An 18,279-nucleotide genomic window follows, 5' to 3' on the forward strand; every position below is an offset into this window, starting at 1 on the left:
GTTGTTAATCTATTGGTTGATGTTGGTAATGCGTGGTTAGGTCAATTTAGTGATGGTATTCGCATATCGTGCCAGTTTATTTCAATATTTGGCCATTTCGTTTGTAAGCATGTCATCATGGGATTCGACACACAAACCGATTTTAAATCGCTTTCAAGTAAAATGGCAGATCCCCTGTAATAGCGTACCTATAATAAAGAAGTGAAAAGTTTAATAATAACGAGGAATGAGTATCATTTTAAAATAGTTGTGGAGCAAAAATTTATGTACTCTCTTTTATTTTTGATAAATATCAGTTATGTGATTGTAACATCCTAAATATTCAAAAATGATAACAGATAATAATAATAACTGACAAACCTAAGTGGATCCCCAAAGATAACCATAATAAGCTAAAACATTTAAAACAAGCCCCACCTATAAAACTCATATAATTAAAATAAATTAGTAGTAAATTAATATACTCAAAATAACATATATAATTATATATAATACAATTATGTGTTATTAAAAATTATTTTTAGCATCTATATCTATTTAAGAGAAGGCATCACAAAACGCACCCAATATCATTCACTAATGTGATTAGTTATATATTAAAAAATGTAAACTGCATATGAATTGCCCTACTTCACTCACGCAAGCATTAAGTGCTTAATCTATCACAAAAGTATAACTAATAATTAAAGGCATAAGTACTGACATTCGGCAAGTGTGACTCACTACTAATAGGACAATAACAGCAATATTTTAACTCTAGTTCACATTAATATCCAACAAAAGTTAAACTATTAAATAGAAATTCTTCAACTACAACCCCCAAGACCAAGTACATGTATACTTTAAGAAAATAATAAAGACAAACCTTGTTTCCTTCATTTGAACCTGGTATACCATTATAGTGCATTAAATCAAATGTATCTGGTGTAGAACGTTTTTCCCGTGGAAAGAATTCATCCATAAATGCATTTAAAAGTATTATCCCCAATCCTTCAGGGTCTAAACGTTTTTGCATTATTTCCACACTATGAAAAGATATGCGATAGATGTAAAGTTTTTTACTAACTCTTCTACTAAATAGTGAAAATAAACATACTATTCCTGTTCACTAACCAAATCCAACGTTGCCATTACATCTTGCAATACAGGCGCAGCTATAAAATTGTTGCCGTCAGGATCGAACGATTTAAAAACTCGCCTCGCTATTTCTGAAGGAGTTTCCGGCGAAACCAGCCTCTTTTCAGTACTAAATAACACTGTAATATAAATATTAATTTTTATTAGAATTTTTAAAGTATTAAGAATAAATTTTAAGTCTTTTACGAACCAGTCAAGTGCGTTTCGGAGCCCATAACCCAAACTGGATTACATGGATTTTTATAAAACGAACCTACAGTGCAATAACGCATTTGTTCCATCAACGTTATGAAACCAATATCGCTTTGTTCATTAATGCCCCGTAGTTTCAAACCACCAACATCCTGATCGTTGTCCCAAACATGTGCAACTGCTCGACCAGTTAACATTAAATTTATTAAAGCCTGTGAACCATAGCCGTAAGTGTTATGTATGAGCGGTTCTGATGTGTCGGAGAGCTCAGAATTCACGTTATCTATACCCTGTGAAATAGTTCGTGTTTAATATACTTATTTATAACAGAAAGAGAATACAGTGGGACCTGCCAAACTAAAACAAATTAACTTACAATAGCATGTACCATTCTTAACTTGTTCATTGCTCTTTTTCTTGATTATTTACAGTCAACACCTTAAAAACCGATCTCCACTGTATGAATTTCTTTTTTTTATGAAATAATACCTTTGTTAATAACACAGTATACATAAATAGCAGTACGCCAAATTGTGCCGACAGCACATGAAAGTTTTCAGTGTAATACATTTCCACTTCTTCCACCGTTCGAAAATTAAGCACCTGAATTTGATTATGAAATTGCTCAGGTGACAGCTCAGCAGCCGCTACTTTATCTGCCTCTCCTTTAGCTGTCGTACAAGCGTCTTGGTTGTCAACATTAACGACTGTATTAGCATTACATGTTTCTTTGGCTTCTGTTTGAAATGAATCCTGCGGCAGATACACGATTCTCTGTTTTTGCGCTTTACATTTTTGCAGAATATTACACAGCGCCTTTATCAGCAGCTTTTTGCATTTGTCATCTGTCAGCTGGAATCATTAAAAATAATATATTGTACATTAATGTGTAATATAAAATTGTTATGTTATATGTAACATTTACATCTTTCAAGGAATGACCCGGCGTATCCATAATAAGAATTTTTATTAAAAAAGCTTGCACAGGTGCAATCACAGCGCAAGGACCACCTTGTTTTTGTACTAATGCTGAAGGTTCAACTTCACTAAATACGAAGCCTGAAAATTGAAATGAAATTATGAATTGCCACCAGTAGAATAAAAACTTTACAAAATTCGGTACATGCATGCGGTGGTGCATGATTACTACGCGCTTGCAAGTAATTTAGTTGAAACACCCCCACAGCTTGCAACTAGTGCATATATGCAACATTAACCCATTTCCACCCACCTTGCGACCATCTACTAAAGACATCCCTTCGTATACTTGGTCCCCATAATAAATTGCAAATCTCGTTTAATTCTCTGGTATCGGCATCCTTGTTTTCAATTATTTTCTGCGTTGCACCTTTCGCGCAATTCTCGCCCATTGTTAAGCGCGTTTTACTTCAATGCCTTAAGCACGTATCTAAATTACTTTTTTATTTTACAACATAAATAACTACTTATTTTATTTAAAATTATTAGCACATACGCTACTTTATAGAAGTTTTTCAGTAGATTTTGTTATTTATTTGTGCAATTTTCTGACAAGTTCGTAGGTTATGGGATATTTCAAAAATTTCCCTTTTTAGTGTTGTATAACGATTATATTAAGCAAGGTCAGCAGAGTAAATATTAAAAATGAAATATATTATTTATATGGAATTATAATGAAATCACTTTTAAACTGATTCTTATATCTTGATATGTAACATATATTATTAAATATAGTAATAATTATGATTTGGCTTATGTTGAATGCAATGTAATTAGAATTATAGCCGATTCATAACACCAGGCTTGTTATAAAAAAACGCAGGGTTGTCTTTGATATTTGTTTCAAGGCCAAATCCAATTGATTAGTATGCGATATAATTAATTTGTACGAAATCCAATAGAATTATATATATAATGAATTAAAGAGGAGAAGTAATAAAATATTACATTCATAATAACATATTAACAGGACCATTTTGTAAACATATATACAAAACGGTGGTGCTTATATAAAGTTGCTATATAATGTAACGCAAAACATATATAATTTAGGTATCGAAATGTTGAGTTTTCTTCAAAACTAATCGCGGTCAGTGTCAAAGAAAATGTTGAACATCGAATTGATATTGCTTTTTCGATAGTTTGGCTAATTGGAAAAACGAACAAAATGTAGAAACACATATCGTTCAAGTCTCTTTAACAATAATTGTTTAATATTTTTAGTTGCAGAGAACATAATTTTGAAAGTAATGAATACTTCTTTAGAGTGATACAATTGCTGTGTTCAATTCTCCGAATCTGTTGAGACTTCGAAATAAAATAGCATCTTAACTTTTAAGTTATACGGCATCATTATCCTTAACTCCATGATACTTAGCAAGCTATGTTTTCCTTTTTAATTAACCAATAAAGAGAATCAATAAGTGGTTTCCAATATTTCGAGTATATACTAGTTATTACTAGTTTTTTATTTCCGTACATTGAGAGCATTTAGAAGTTTGTACTGGCAAAATTTCGGGGATACACTTGACACAATGTCAGGTGTATTACTTAACAAATATGTAGGAATATTGTAATCAGTTTACAAACAATGTCCTGGCATTTGTACGTTCTGTTTCTAAAGCTTAGTCGACCTTCGGTTAAAGAAAGTAAATATATTAATATTGTTCAGTTTTTGGTTTGTATTATAATGACATTGACAGAAAATGTTCTCTTTTCTCGCCGCCCACACTAGATCTAATTAGATTTTTAAATTCGAACTCAAATATACAATATTTTCGAATTTTGTTTCCAAACAAAAATTTGTATACAAATATAGTGAAAAATCTTGTTAAAATCCAATTAGTTGGAACGTAACTTAATGGTCATGCACCATCTCTAAATGAATTACATATCACGTACTTATCAAGTAAGTGTACCTTTACTTGATATATACATTGGCTATATTGTGGTATATATTTTTATGTGTGACAAAATTTTCAAAACAAAATTTGAAACATATTTTCAAATTTGTCTTCAAACAAAAATAAGTATTTATAAGTGAAAAAATGAAAGTGTATTCGACAATCTTGCCAAAGTCTAGTCAGAGTAAACGCTAACTATTTACGTCACATATTTCCGATTAACAATAATTTACCAAAATTAACGAACTGTTCTACAATTAACAGAAAAATGCACTTTTTCTGCTCTTTATAGAGCCATCTAAAATGAAAATGTACCATCCGATTTAAACCGCAATTAATAACAACAAATTGAAGACCTCACACAATGTGCGTTTTCTATTGAACAGAATTTCTTTAATTTTTACTGTGCTTATTACTTTTTTTGCCGTCATTCCCTCTGCAACGAATGCAATGCAATACAGGCTGCTTGCGTACTCGCTTATGTCTGGATCATGGCTTTGTGTACTCTACCATTTTTTTATAAACAAGCACAAGTTTAATAATAAACAAACGAACAGACAGACAGGAGCGAAACTACCGCAAAGAAAAAATAAAAAAAATACCGAAAAACGAACAAGAAAATTCCTTTACAAACCGATTGATTAACAACTTCATGTGCAAATTTACACAAACAATTTTGTTTGAATGGATGCTGATCCACTGAAGAGCGAATTGTGAAGAGCACGCAACAGCTGCTCGTTACTCTTTCGCTTGTACTTAAAAACATCGACAAACGTTTCTATGTTTTTCACTCAATGTGCTCCGATAAAATTCTTTAAAAAGACAGTATAAAAACAAATATAAATAAAATATTACAGTGGAGTCATAACAGTAGTAAATAAAACTTCGTTGAGGTGAGGTTATTAAGTGTTGTGTGGAGGAAATTGGTTAATAAATAAAGTGCAAAAATATAATTTAATTGTTTTCATATAATTAAAAAAAATTCGTAAGTTTTTAAATATGAATTGTGATTAAGCATCATTAAAAACTTACATATTTAAAAAAAAAATTATGAAATTGGTACGTGTTTATGCATTTTAATAAAAAAAAATTCAAAGTGAATAAATTAAAAAAATTCTCGCCGACCTTTTAAAAAGTTTTCAAAATATTTTGTTTGTGCCTAAATACTTTTTTTCTTAACCATTTATTTAAACAAGTCGTTTAAACTGTTTTGTTGTTGACTTCGAGTGTGTTTTTGCAGCAATTTAGAGCAAATAAAATTTTTAATTCAAATAAAAGTAGTAAAAATTCAAATAAACGCGCTTAAACGAGTAGCTAAAAACGTCGAATACAATTAAATGAATAAATTTTATACAAAAAAATATTTTGAATTAAAAAAAAAATCACCTGTGCATAACTAATTAAAGTCGTTTAATTTTAGTATATAAAAATTAGTATATACATATGTATATATAAATATATGAGTATATATAAGTGTGTATGCGTAACTGATAGAAATCTAGTCAACTAAACTAGAATCTGTTATTTGTTGTTTGATAAATCACTGAAGCTTGTAATTATTGTAAAGTTGTTAACTTTCTGAATCCAATAAATCACAAGTGAATTTTAATTACGGGAAATATAATAAAATAAAATAAAAAAAGTTAAAAATAAATAAAACTTAAAATAACTTAAAGAAAATGAAACTTGAAGTTATAAACAAATAAAATATTTTCACAAGATTACAATTGAAGGAATTTATAAACAATTAAGTGCGTTTCTCAAATCGTGTGAAAAGCATCGAAAGTTTTATTGTGAACCCTTTAACAACACACCCCGGAATTCTATTCCTATAAACAGAGAGCGAAAGAAATTAAAAAAAAACTTGATACATATTACTATTTATATAGATACATTTTTCTAAGCCATATATACAGAGAGCAATAAGGTTTAAGTGAATGTCAATGCTAAGTTAGGTGTGGGATGAAACTCGCGTTAGGTTTTCACTCTATGGAGTTACTATATCCGCAGTTGATAAAGAATTAAGTATAATTGTATACTGAATATGAAGTGGTTATTTTAATTAAACATTGTTAAGCTTTTCTATTGTAGCACTACATCGTCTTAAGAACTAAAGAATTTAACTTTTCAGCTCATCGAACTTTTTGTCAGAGTTGAAAATCAGAGTTCACGTCTTTGCAAATCGATTGCTATTTTGTTACTAAGAGTATGCGTTCTATATCTCAGTACTAAAATATAATAATAATTACATCTTAAACGTAATGTCAACAAATTTATAACAAAATGTAAATGAAATAAAGCAAAAAAAATAAAGTGAAAATATATATTTTAATATAGAAACAGTTAAATCAGTATAAGCTTTTACCTGCATCTTTTCAATTAATCTTAATCTGAATAATCATGCAAAAATTTCGATTTCGCAATAATCCTTACAGATATTCTGTATTTCTTTCTCTGGTATGAAAAAAAAAACCTTAGCGCAAACTTATTTTTCCTCACGAGTATATATTGTAGACTACTTATTCGCCCCTTTCGAGAACTCATTTAAGATACTAATTTTGACTAACTGCTATGATTTATAATTAAACTGAAAAAAGATTAAAGATTATAATAATAACTTTTCATATCGAGTTGCTCCTCGCATTTTAAATTGTTAACAATAATAAATTATTTATGTATTTATTTTAGTATAACCGACTAATTCGGTGTCGGTATTACTAATATTTTTTTCTATAATAATAATTATGTTCTTACAATTGTTGTTCTGATTAAAAATTATATTTTTTAAGTTATCTTCATTATTAATAGAAGCAACTGATTATTATTATTAAAAGTTTAAAAGTGAAATCACCCAACAGCCGGTACTGCTGCCAGAAGAGTCTTATTGTACCAATTTCACTATTGATTACACAAAGCCCCTTAAAGCTTTGTGAACAAAGTTCAGAACTAAGTCTAGAGAAGAGGTCTTTATATGTTCTGGTGACAGAAATTGCATATGAAACCACTTTCTTCTGAGCGTTATTAAAGCTGGAGAGACACAAAGAATATGTATGGTAGTTTCCTCATCTTCGAGGCATTCCGGATTTACAGATGATTATAATTTATGAAGGTAATATTTCAGACCATAATGACTTGTTTCAGTAATAGGTATTGTTGTACTTTTTTCACACTTGTAATAATTTAATAATAATGGGCAGTATATATCTCCGATAGGAACTGTTAATAATTGTATCGGCAGGCGCCCTCTTAACTTATTAGAATAGAATTAGAATAGATTAGAATATATGTATGAATAATTTTACAACACATAACATTAAAAAATAATGTTTAAAAATTAAATACGAACAATTAAATAAATAAAAGTTTTAAGAACCAATGGGTTATTTCTGAATATACAAAAGAAATATTTTAAAAAGATATAACTACAAAAATATCTTTGCCTTACTTGCTTTACTTGCTTTATTCAAGTTTGAAATATGTATTATAAAATAATATTAAAAATATTTTTATATAATTAATAAAAGTACTCACACCTGCAGTACAGCTTAAACCCGTTTAATGGGCCTTTTTGTTTTCCTGCACATGTACTGCTAAAACTTTTATCTTTCAGTGGGGAGAACGGTAGTACCTAAAATTTATTGTATATGGATGCATTTATGAATATTTTAAATTTAGTTATAGTTTTTAAATTTTTTTTATTGAAACACATGCTATTTATTTTCACTACTATACATATTTATTAGCTCTGTCTCGATATTTTCTTATTTAAAATTTTTTGTATTCAGTTTATTAAATTTTTTTAATGATCACAATTTCAAAGTTTTTTTTATAAATTTATATTAAATTTTTTATAAATAGAACACTAATTACTTGGTATTTAATTACTTAATCAACTTTACCCTAACTATTAAAAACACTTTTTATTAATTCTCTAACCTTTTCTGTTATTAAGTAACATATTTGCAGTTACGCCCATGAAACTACTACCAGTAATTTTTCAGTACATGTAAATATGTACATCGAATAACAAGTAGGACTGATATAAATCTATGAATTGCTAAGGTGTTCCCCGCAATTTTAGTAACGATATTTGCACTGATATTTACACTCACTTAAATTATAGACAATTTATACTTTTCAAATGAATTCATAATCGTTTAGAGGTGGATATATGTCGTCCATTTATTTGCTTTCCAGATAGTTGCAATAATTTTTACTTTATTTTCATATTTTATAATTCTTCTTAATTTAAATGAGAGTGCATTCCTAAGATCAATTCTTCTTAAGAGATAGGAATGCATTGTCAAAACCACAAGATTATCAATACCAAGCATATAAAGGTATATAACTATAACTCGTATAATGGTATAACTTTATACCAGATATAAGATGAGTTATAGTTTTTATCTGAATGAATTAAACAACGTAATTACTGTGACGTTGAACGACTATAAATATGTAAGTAATTTTTTTTAAAATTGAAAATATCTTAAGAATTACACAACGTTAATAATTGATATTTTAGTAATTTGCGATTTGATGTATTGAAGATTTTAGCAGAATTGTTGAAATTAAATTACATTATATAAATATAACTAATTGGAAAAACCTACACTGGAAAATTGTACTGTCGCATATTTGAAACGAGGCCTTTATTCCCTGTTAAATGATAAGATATATCTGCTAAATTGATTGAGTCGGTGTTTATTAATGTATTTAAGTATATTTGCTTAAAGAGAAAAGTATAGCAGAGATATCACAATATTTAGTTTCTATCTATCAAGTAAATGGTGTAAGATTTGGATTTTTGTATATAAATATAAACCTTCCTAAATTTATTTAGAATGGTTCTAATTCCCTCTTAATCATAACTGGAGCAAAGATTTGAGTTTTCATAACCTGTCTTCTAACTTCATGGGATTTCCAATTTTGCTTTATATTTTATTTTATATTTAAGAACAAATCTAGTTATTATACACTCATCGGTTTTTCAATTTTTCTCTAAATATATGTTAATTAAATCCACATAAGATGAATACTGACGTTATTATCTTCTTAGTATTTTCAATTTAAATGGATTAGTGCTTTAAAGTGCTTTAAAAGTCATATAAACACATTTAGAGTAAAGCTTGTGTATTCTGACATTAAGTATAAGCTATCGGATAGTTTCTTTTGCGTTAAAATCAAACTTAGTGATATCTCAGAGATTTCACTATAATTTCATAGATTATAAATAAGAGTTTCACTATAATTTCTGGCTATCTTATTGTTTTCAAAGTACAAAGTACAGTTAAAGTTTATAAGATTCTTCTGACTTATCCATTTAGCTTATAATCTTTCGGGAAGATGATTTTGATATTAGCAATCTGATTAATCAGCAATCTCACGAAAAAACTATCGAAAACTTGAGAACTGAAATGAAAAATAGTTCTCGAACTACCTCATTATATTGAAGCTGTTTTTGAGCTAGTGCACTTACGCACTTATACTCTTTTTTAACTCGAAGTTTCTTCAAAACCCTCTCTCCACCTTGACTAGATTATTGTTTATCACTACCTCATGAATATTTTAAAATTATAAGACCTTACTATTTGGTTCCTGAGCATTGTCCTATTGAATGTTGCATGCCAATGCAGAGCTGCATACTAGTATAGTGAATAAACAATATTGGAATAAAGTGTCATTCGCTGCTAATCGAATTCAACTTCTTATCTAAAATCGGTCTTAGTGGCATTTAATATCATTACTGATAGATCACTTTAGTCATAAGAATATGTATTTTTTCTTGAAGGCGTGAACTAGGGTTTGCTTGAATTGATACGTTGATCTAGACCAGCAAAATATATTAAATTAAGTATATGTAACTATTACTTTCCTGAATGATTGAAATCAATATTTTATTTTACAAAAAGATTTCATTTTAATTTGCACTGAACTGCTGTTCCGTTGGCAAAAAGGGCTTGGCAATTTCAAGTTCTGGTTTATATTACGAGTATTTCTGTGTGCGCGAGTGTACGAGCACTGCAATGACGTCTGGGCCCGTATCAATGTATTCCTTTGAATGTGTTTTCGGATGTACTGGTATCTGCATCTGCGGAGTGTCATGCGTTAATTGGAAGCAACACTGGAACATTTGTTGTTTCCTCTGTCAATAAAATTGCAATTGTGGCAATTAAAACTTTTGCTTATACTTGAAATTAACTTCGAATTGTGCGTATGCAAAACTGTTTAAGGCAGACACTTGATCAATACAAATTTTCCGCTGCAATTATATATTTTTTTCATCAATTGAATATGTCAGTGTTGGGGCTTTACAATGGTATTTGAACATTAAATAGTTAACTTCTAACCCAGACACAGTTTGTAATGAACGAATTGCAGTTATCTCAACTTCCTTCAATAATGTTTTGCATATAGCAAGTATTATGGCAGCAGCTCATATTTGTGAGTAACAAACAAATATTGTTATTATAGGTCAGTGCGTTTTACTCACACCCAACTGATAACAAATGATATAAATACATACTGAAAATCATAAAGAAAATGCATATATACTAAAACTAAACATAGAACAAAATATTGAAATTAATTTTGTATTTGTAAGCTTAATAGAATTCATTCATTCACATATATACATATATTTTTATATGCATTTACAACTTTGCAATAGTCTCAAAATCACATAACAAACTCTAACAAATGATTTATAGTATTTATCATTACAAGTCAAGTTCATCTATAAATAAAAGCTTAACATTATTTCAGAGATACTACTTCATAAATCAGTACAATTAGAGACCTTTACCATAATGTCTTCTTTACTTACTGGTATAAATTGTGAATTTAAAATACTAAATAACATAAAATATTAATTAAGATAATAAAAAAATAATAATATTAACTTGAATAGCTGATAATAAATTATTATATTATATGTTCATGAAGCATTCACATAAAACCGAAGCTCTTCACTTTGGCAGTCTCCATTCCTCTCATTTACCGCAGAAATAACATATCTTATAAAATAGAGACAAACTATATGGGAGGTTAGCGTAATTCTGGTCCCAGTATGTCTAGTTTTAGTTCAACTTTTCTCTGATCAGATTTAAAAAGTTTTAAACCTTTTAAACTTATATATATATTTTGATATAGATATATTTTGTTCAAAAAGTATCCTATATTTTTTATATAGATGAGTTTCACTTTAAATATCTTGAAAAATGTTTATAGTGAAAGTGATTGACAATGTAAATGTATTGTCTGCCAAAAAAGTACTTGAAATTTAAATTTTTGTAGTAGTGTCCGGTCAATAGTCGTAAAATAACATTCTTATGTTAATCTGTTTTTATATAAACCAATACATAATATAAATATTTTGCTATTATAGTCATATAACAATTCAATTGCCTAAAACCCATAACGGTCTCTGTCTCAAACAGTCTCTGTCTCTATTGTTTCTTTTGAACCATTGGGATTCTTTCACATACCTAGCCTATGTTCCAATACGTTTCAGGCACGTTCTATTACCATGGTGACTCCTCGAAACAACGCTGACTTACCTGGATCCTTGCTTGCTTATGAATTCAGTTAAGGCTGACTTTGTTGTCCGTACCTAGCTGATTTAAGATAGCTGTTTTTAACTTGGAATCAAGTTTATTTTTGACTCTCCGATTTACGGCTATCTTCCGCATTTGTAAGCATTGTAAAGATTAAACTATACGCATATTTCGATGCCAAGTATTTCCGCTTGAAAATAATTAAATATTTTGCTATGATTTTTGTATATTTGATTGTTAACCTAAATACTTCCTTCTCAATTTCACTTTCACTTTCTTGACTTGTCAGTCTGCCATACGATAGTGCCTTGTTAAAAAGAATAGGCATTCCTTATTTAATGCCCAATTCTCTTCTGGTGTTTAATTTCAAATCGTTTCTCTAAATCCAACAGCTTGTCATGATGGCAATCTAACAGGTCGCAAGATGTTTCTTCCTTTCTTAACTCTTTTGATATTCCAGTCGCTCTTTTATTTCCTTCAACCTTTATTATAATTGCTTGAGATACCACTATGTGCTTCACATTCTAGCAATACCTCCAGTGTTGCTGCGGGTCTCATTATCTTTGTTATGCCAATACATTATGTTTTTCTTTTTGTTTTTGAGCTATCTTGAGCTCTGTTCCACGGACTAATCATTATTGTGCAGAATATTGGATTTGCAGCTCCAAGTTCTATTTGGTCTTAACTAGAGTTTTCTTAATATGTGATTGGCTTGTCAATTACTATATAGTACCATGCCTAGATTATTTCCTTATATACTGTGTCGTTCTCGTTAAATTTGATGTACAAAACACCAATAGTTTTGGGTCGAAATGTAACTTGTTATTCAAATTTAAAGTAAAATCTATTCAAGTTATATAGCTATTTATATGTATTTTATTTATGTGCTATAAGTAAACATTAGTGTTGTATGAATCTTCAACAACAAATTGAATAAAATAAATAATATAAATCAAAACAATTCAAAAGTAATAACAAATGTTGTGGAAAGTCACAGATTAGAGCCTGACATTTCACATGTTCGGTGAATAAAATTTAGTTCATAATTAAACGCACAATTGCAATTCTATACGTTTTATATTCATACTCGTATGTTTTTTAAAATTTATTAATAAGTAAAGCAATAAAAAATATTTGCAATGAAATATGTTGTAATATTTCTTATCACAGATTCTAGGGGGTGTGATAACAGTTTTGAATGAGTAAACAAATATGAAAATGACAGCAACTATCAATGAAATTCTTCGTGATAATAATTTTAGAAGTGGCTGTCTCTTCCATAAAAGTATCTGTAACTCACATACGTTTCCACATATTTTAACAAATATTTATAAGATTTATGAATCACACTCTAAAGTGATAAATATTGTTAAAGACACTTAAAATAATAAATAATTATTATTCCGAGCGAGAAGCAAGCATTGCTGTCAATATTTATTTATGTGAATGCATACCTTAAAACACATCACTATACAATTATATATTATTATATTATTATTACAATTAATTAATTGTGAATTTTATGGCTATAGTCTATAAAAATAGTTAGACTATTTACGAATTACTGCTTTTGAGTGTATGTATTTCCATTCAGTTAGGTTGCTTAAAAGTACTGCTCGAGGTCGAAACTACTCTGCCTACGTAACTCTGATTGCGAATAATATTTATAATTTTTTTAACTTCAAATTATTTTCGAAGTCTATAGCAGTCTTAGCTAATAAAAAAGCTACACAAATATATTATTATTTTGTATATTACGTGAACACTTTTCCCACATAAAATTGTTTTCATTAATTTGCAAATCGAAGAGTAATTGCACTGAAACAGCTGTATCTGTCTCAAGTTCGGAATGCTCCGAAATGTTGACCACTATCATTTGAAAATTATTATCTTAAAATAATATAATATAAAAATGTTGTGAGATAAAAGAGAAGAGAATTCTTTCCTTACTTTACAGATGTTGGCAACTGTAGTGTCACTTAAATAGGTTGATACACTACTTCACTGATGTCTGGGTTTTCTATGAAATCAACATCGAAATCTCAGAGTGCGCTTTACCACTTATGTGACTGTAGATTGAATAATCACCTATCGAAGTTAGGACATCAATCCAACTCAGACTGCAGATACTGTAGATAAAAGAGAGAAACTGCATACCATGTGCTTGGAGAGTGTCTGGCACTGATGCACAAGCAAAAGAAACACCTAGGAGGGTATTTCATGGATCATAAGGATCCAAAACTAGGAAAGATAGGCTCTATACTCAAATCTAACTAAGGGGCACAATAAATCTTTTAGGTCGCAGTGCACGGTCCCTTCTTTTAATAATAATAATTATATGTGGCTTTGATATACGTACCTTCATAACAATACCTCCGATACAATAACAAACCCCAAACTCTGCTAAAATTTAAAGGAAAACTAAATATACATGGTTTAGTATCAAATATGCATAATAGAGCTATTGTAGTCACAGTGCTTTCTGCTACTCAATTATTGGAATAGTTAGCCAGTAATGAGGCTTACTAAGTGATATATTATTATTTTAGAAGTCCAGTTATATACTCTTAAAACAGCAATAAAACTACTAAAGGTGTTATTTTGAGATATATGAATATATTAAGAAAATTATTGAGGCTTACTAAGTGACATATTATTTTAGAAGTCCAGTTTTATATTAAGAAAATGATTGAAAAGTAGTCATTTTGGCTGGATTTTCATTTATTTTACTTTAGTCACGTAATATTGAAATACCTGACATAAAAATTGTGTAAAAAGATATTAATGTTGTTAATGGAGCAAAACTTCAGAAATCAAATAATTTAATCTGTACTCATACTCCTATCAATTAGATAACCGAATGTGGTATCAATGTCAGATAAAACGAGTTCTTTTATCATTGAACTAATTTCAATGAAATGAAATATTATTGAGTAATGTCTACACTTGTGGACTGATAACCATCGAAAGTATATTAGTCAACTAAAGACATGCTGTACATGTAAACAGAGTTAGTAACTTAAAAAAGGGTAATGAGCTTTCAATACTAAATGTACGATTTTTTATATAAGTTATGAACTAAAGCCTTGAAAGTTAGCTTCTTTCTTTATTAGTACAATTTTAAATTTTGTAGTTGATAATAATATATTAATACATATATTGGTTGATCATAGTTAATAATATATTAATACATATAACATATTGGTGATCGGAAATAAATAGGTCTTACGTTATTCATCGGGGTAATCACTTTTGATGATTCAGTTCGTGAACTCAATAAGCGCTTTCACACCGTTTTGATACCACATCCCCGTTATCAAGTTTTTGTATGTTTGTTTGTGTAGACTAATCGCTTAAATAGAGTCTCCCCGACCTTATTAAATAACGGGTTACCTACGGTGGTTGTTCTCTACATCTTATGAGCAAAGTATGTACAGCAAAAAGTGAAATAGGTATCCTTGCTTCTGGCGGATTGATGCTGCTTTCAAGATTCCTACTTAAAGTTACTTTTTGATCAAATACTGAAACTAACTCTTCTGTCTTTATTTATAGCTAATAATATTTGCCATTGTTTCTTCAGTTTCATTTATCAATTACATATATCAAAATATTATAAAACAAGAATACAATATATCAAAATTGTATGGTTGTTATTAACTGTAGATTATATTGTCAAGGGAGAATCTATCCCTTTACGCCTTTCCACCATTGATACAATAAATATGTGACAATTAATATTAGGATGGAACTCCATTTTTATTGTCTACTATGTAATTCACCATAAGGCAGTAATAGCTGCTCTCAGTGTAGATTTATCTAGATCTCTATTATTGAATATCGGCGGCACTAATTTTGCCTAATTATCAACTTAAAACTGTAGTGACCTTTAAAATAAAGGAAGATGAATGCAATTGACTACTTATGTTTTTCGACATAGACTGAACTTAAGTTAAACACTGACTGTACGCTGAGTGAAATGAAAGGGTTCAGTTCATTATTGACACGAATTCTATTCTGTAGGAGAATTCATAAGCAGTATGATATCTTTAGGGTATGATTTTGTTATTTGAGTAAATGATCTCAAAGATTTGAGAAGGTGCAGGAAAGTTTGCTTTTATTCTGATCTTATGATACGTTTAAAATAATCGGAGATTCTAAACTTAATTTGAATTCTAAATTAATGTTAGCATTTACAAAGTAATGAAAAGTTATTACATAGACATTTTTAACAATGTTCGTGAACTATTAATGTAGATTTTCCCGAATTGTTAAGACGAAATTGATAAACTGATTGATTCTTTGAAATAATAGTACTTATTTTCCTATTTACGAGTTAGTCCATTTTTCAGTTAAAAATGGTTATAAAAAATTGCTTTTACTAATCTTTAAATAAATTCTGTTCAATTAATTAGACATATAATTTTAAAAAAATATAAACAGAAATAAGAAAATCAAAACTATGACATCTTAGCACCCGTTGAAGGAATACATAAGCCAAGTGCCAAGTGCCAAGTGCTCTACTAACTTTATTTTCGGTTTATTTGCTTTTAGAAGTTAATGCACTTTTGAAACGCTAACCTAATGTGCCCTTTTTCTAATATATATATTTCAGTTGTGTACTTAAGGAATCTTAAAGAATAGATAAAAACAAACGTCACTATTTAACAGCAAAACATAAGCGACAGCGTAAGTCTCTGGTAAACATAAGATAAAAGACATAACATCAACACATCCAACATAACAAATAAAAGCTGAAAAAATCTGTGATATCAAGAAACTCCAACTTAAGAAGCGAAAACAAAAACTATAACCAAATATGCCCAGCACAGAAGCAACAAAGTGCATTTTCGTAGTGCTATTCTTGACCACATTGACTGGTCAGTACACCTGCGAATGTGGTCAAATAACTTCACGTTTCTATTACGACAACCAACACAGCAATTCCGAGGCAGCAGCACCAGACGCCAAAGCAGAAGACATGAAACTGAAGTTGCTTGAAGAGAGTCGAACAGATCCGGTAAGTCAAATGTCAAATGTGCTCTATGCTTTCTTTCTACGACGGGTGTCTTCTTTCTGCACCCGAAACGTACTTTCGTTTTCTAAACATTTTGTTGTTGTTGTTTAGTTTGTTGTGCTTAAACGAAACTCAGAATCTGTTATCTGTGAGACTGCTTCCACGTTTACTATTCTAATTAGTTTTAAGTCAACAGACGTTACAGTGCCTTCCATGGCTGCTGTACATGGGTGCGTATATGGAAGCGTGTGAGCTCAGGTGTTTGCGCGACTTGTTTCTGACGTTTTGTATTTTAAGTTTTGTAAATAATTAAATCTCATTCGAATGGATGAGGGGCATACGAAGAGTTTAACTGGATTTAAGCGGTAAAATAATTATTTGCATAACGTCAACAGCTCTTAATTTGTTATTTTATTAACCAAATAAAAGGTAATTAAATTTTTTGTTACAATTTAATGTTTACAGTAGTGAATTACCTTTTTCCACTAATTAAATTCCTGAAGTTGGCAAATAATAGAAGAATTTTTCATAGCTAGATAATGAAGTTGGCTAAGATAATTTCGCATTCAAGTACAAATTTTTTTAAGCTAAAATTAACTCAAGTTGAAATCGGCACGTTCCTTTTTTATAGTATTGACTTCCGTTGGTGAGTCACCTTTTCGCATTTTTTCGTATTGATTGTTGCATTGCAATGAAAATATTAAAGGTTAGAATTATCAGTTAACTTAAAATAAACAATACATGTTGGTGTTGAGTAGGCAAAGTGGTGTAGAAATAGATATACGGCCGTAGATATGCGGTCAATACCAACATGGAAGAGCTCCATAACGATTGAAATCAAAATTCAGACATACTTTAAGACAATCTGTACAAAGAATTGTCTGGATTTAGTGGCCCCAAAAATATCAAACATCAATCAGACAGGCTAAATTAAAAAAAATAAGGCCTAATAGAGCACGCTCTAAGAAGATCAAATAACAATATTGTCCAACTGAGACTTAGGTGAAATCCGAAAGGTTCTATATTCAATATAAGCTCCACATAACAGAGATTCTACGCTTCACATAAAAAGAAAGTATCACATACTTAAATGGAAAGTATGTGCTATGGACACTTCCCATAAAATACATGAGAAGTTTAGTCATATCAAAACCGATAATTGTTAATCTTTACATAGATACAATTGCTATGTTTATTTCTATGTTAAGAAAAATTATTACCTGAAAATCAAATTGATATTTTTATCTCTTATAAATGTTAATATCGAATATGGTAGAATATCAGGGATTTTATTATTAAGCAAAGTAAAACGATCCCACCCACTATGTGCTACAACTATCTTAAATACATAATACATTTTCTATTATAGTTGCAATGATCCTCTTCTCTAGCGCAGAACTCTATACTTTTCTACTCTATATGTATTCTAAATAACACTTATTAAAGAGTAGACGTTAAAATTGCCCAACAGCCGGTACTGCGGCCAGAAGAGACCTAT

The 18,279-nt window shown here is 29.6% G+C and overlaps 1 protein-coding gene across 1 annotated transcript; it reads right to left on the reverse strand.

The window, feature by feature from the left end:
- Window positions 1–6: 6 nt before the first annotated feature.
- LOC119671629 (ubiquitin carboxyl-terminal hydrolase MINDY-3 homolog) lies at window positions 7–2,861 on the reverse strand. Its single transcript, XM_038082356.1, has 7 exons — window positions 2,561–2,861; window positions 2,255–2,388; window positions 1,819–2,181; window positions 1,328–1,619; window positions 1,097–1,256; window positions 866–1,025; window positions 7–188 (listed from the first exon to the last, which is right to left on the reverse strand). The coding sequence occupies exons 1-7, from the start codon at window positions 2,697–2,699 to the stop codon at window positions 42–44; spliced, it is 1,395 nt and encodes a 464-aa protein (XP_037938284.1). The 5' UTR covers window positions 2,700–2,861; the 3' UTR covers window positions 7–41.
- Window positions 2,862–18,279: the final 15,418 nt, after the last annotated feature.

The sequence above is a fragment of the Teleopsis dalmanni genome, chromosome 1 (assembly GCF_002237135.1).
Source record: "Teleopsis dalmanni isolate 2A chromosome 1, ASM223713v2, whole genome shotgun sequence".
Taxonomy (NCBI): domain Eukaryota; kingdom Metazoa; phylum Arthropoda; class Insecta; order Diptera; family Diopsidae; genus Teleopsis; species Teleopsis dalmanni.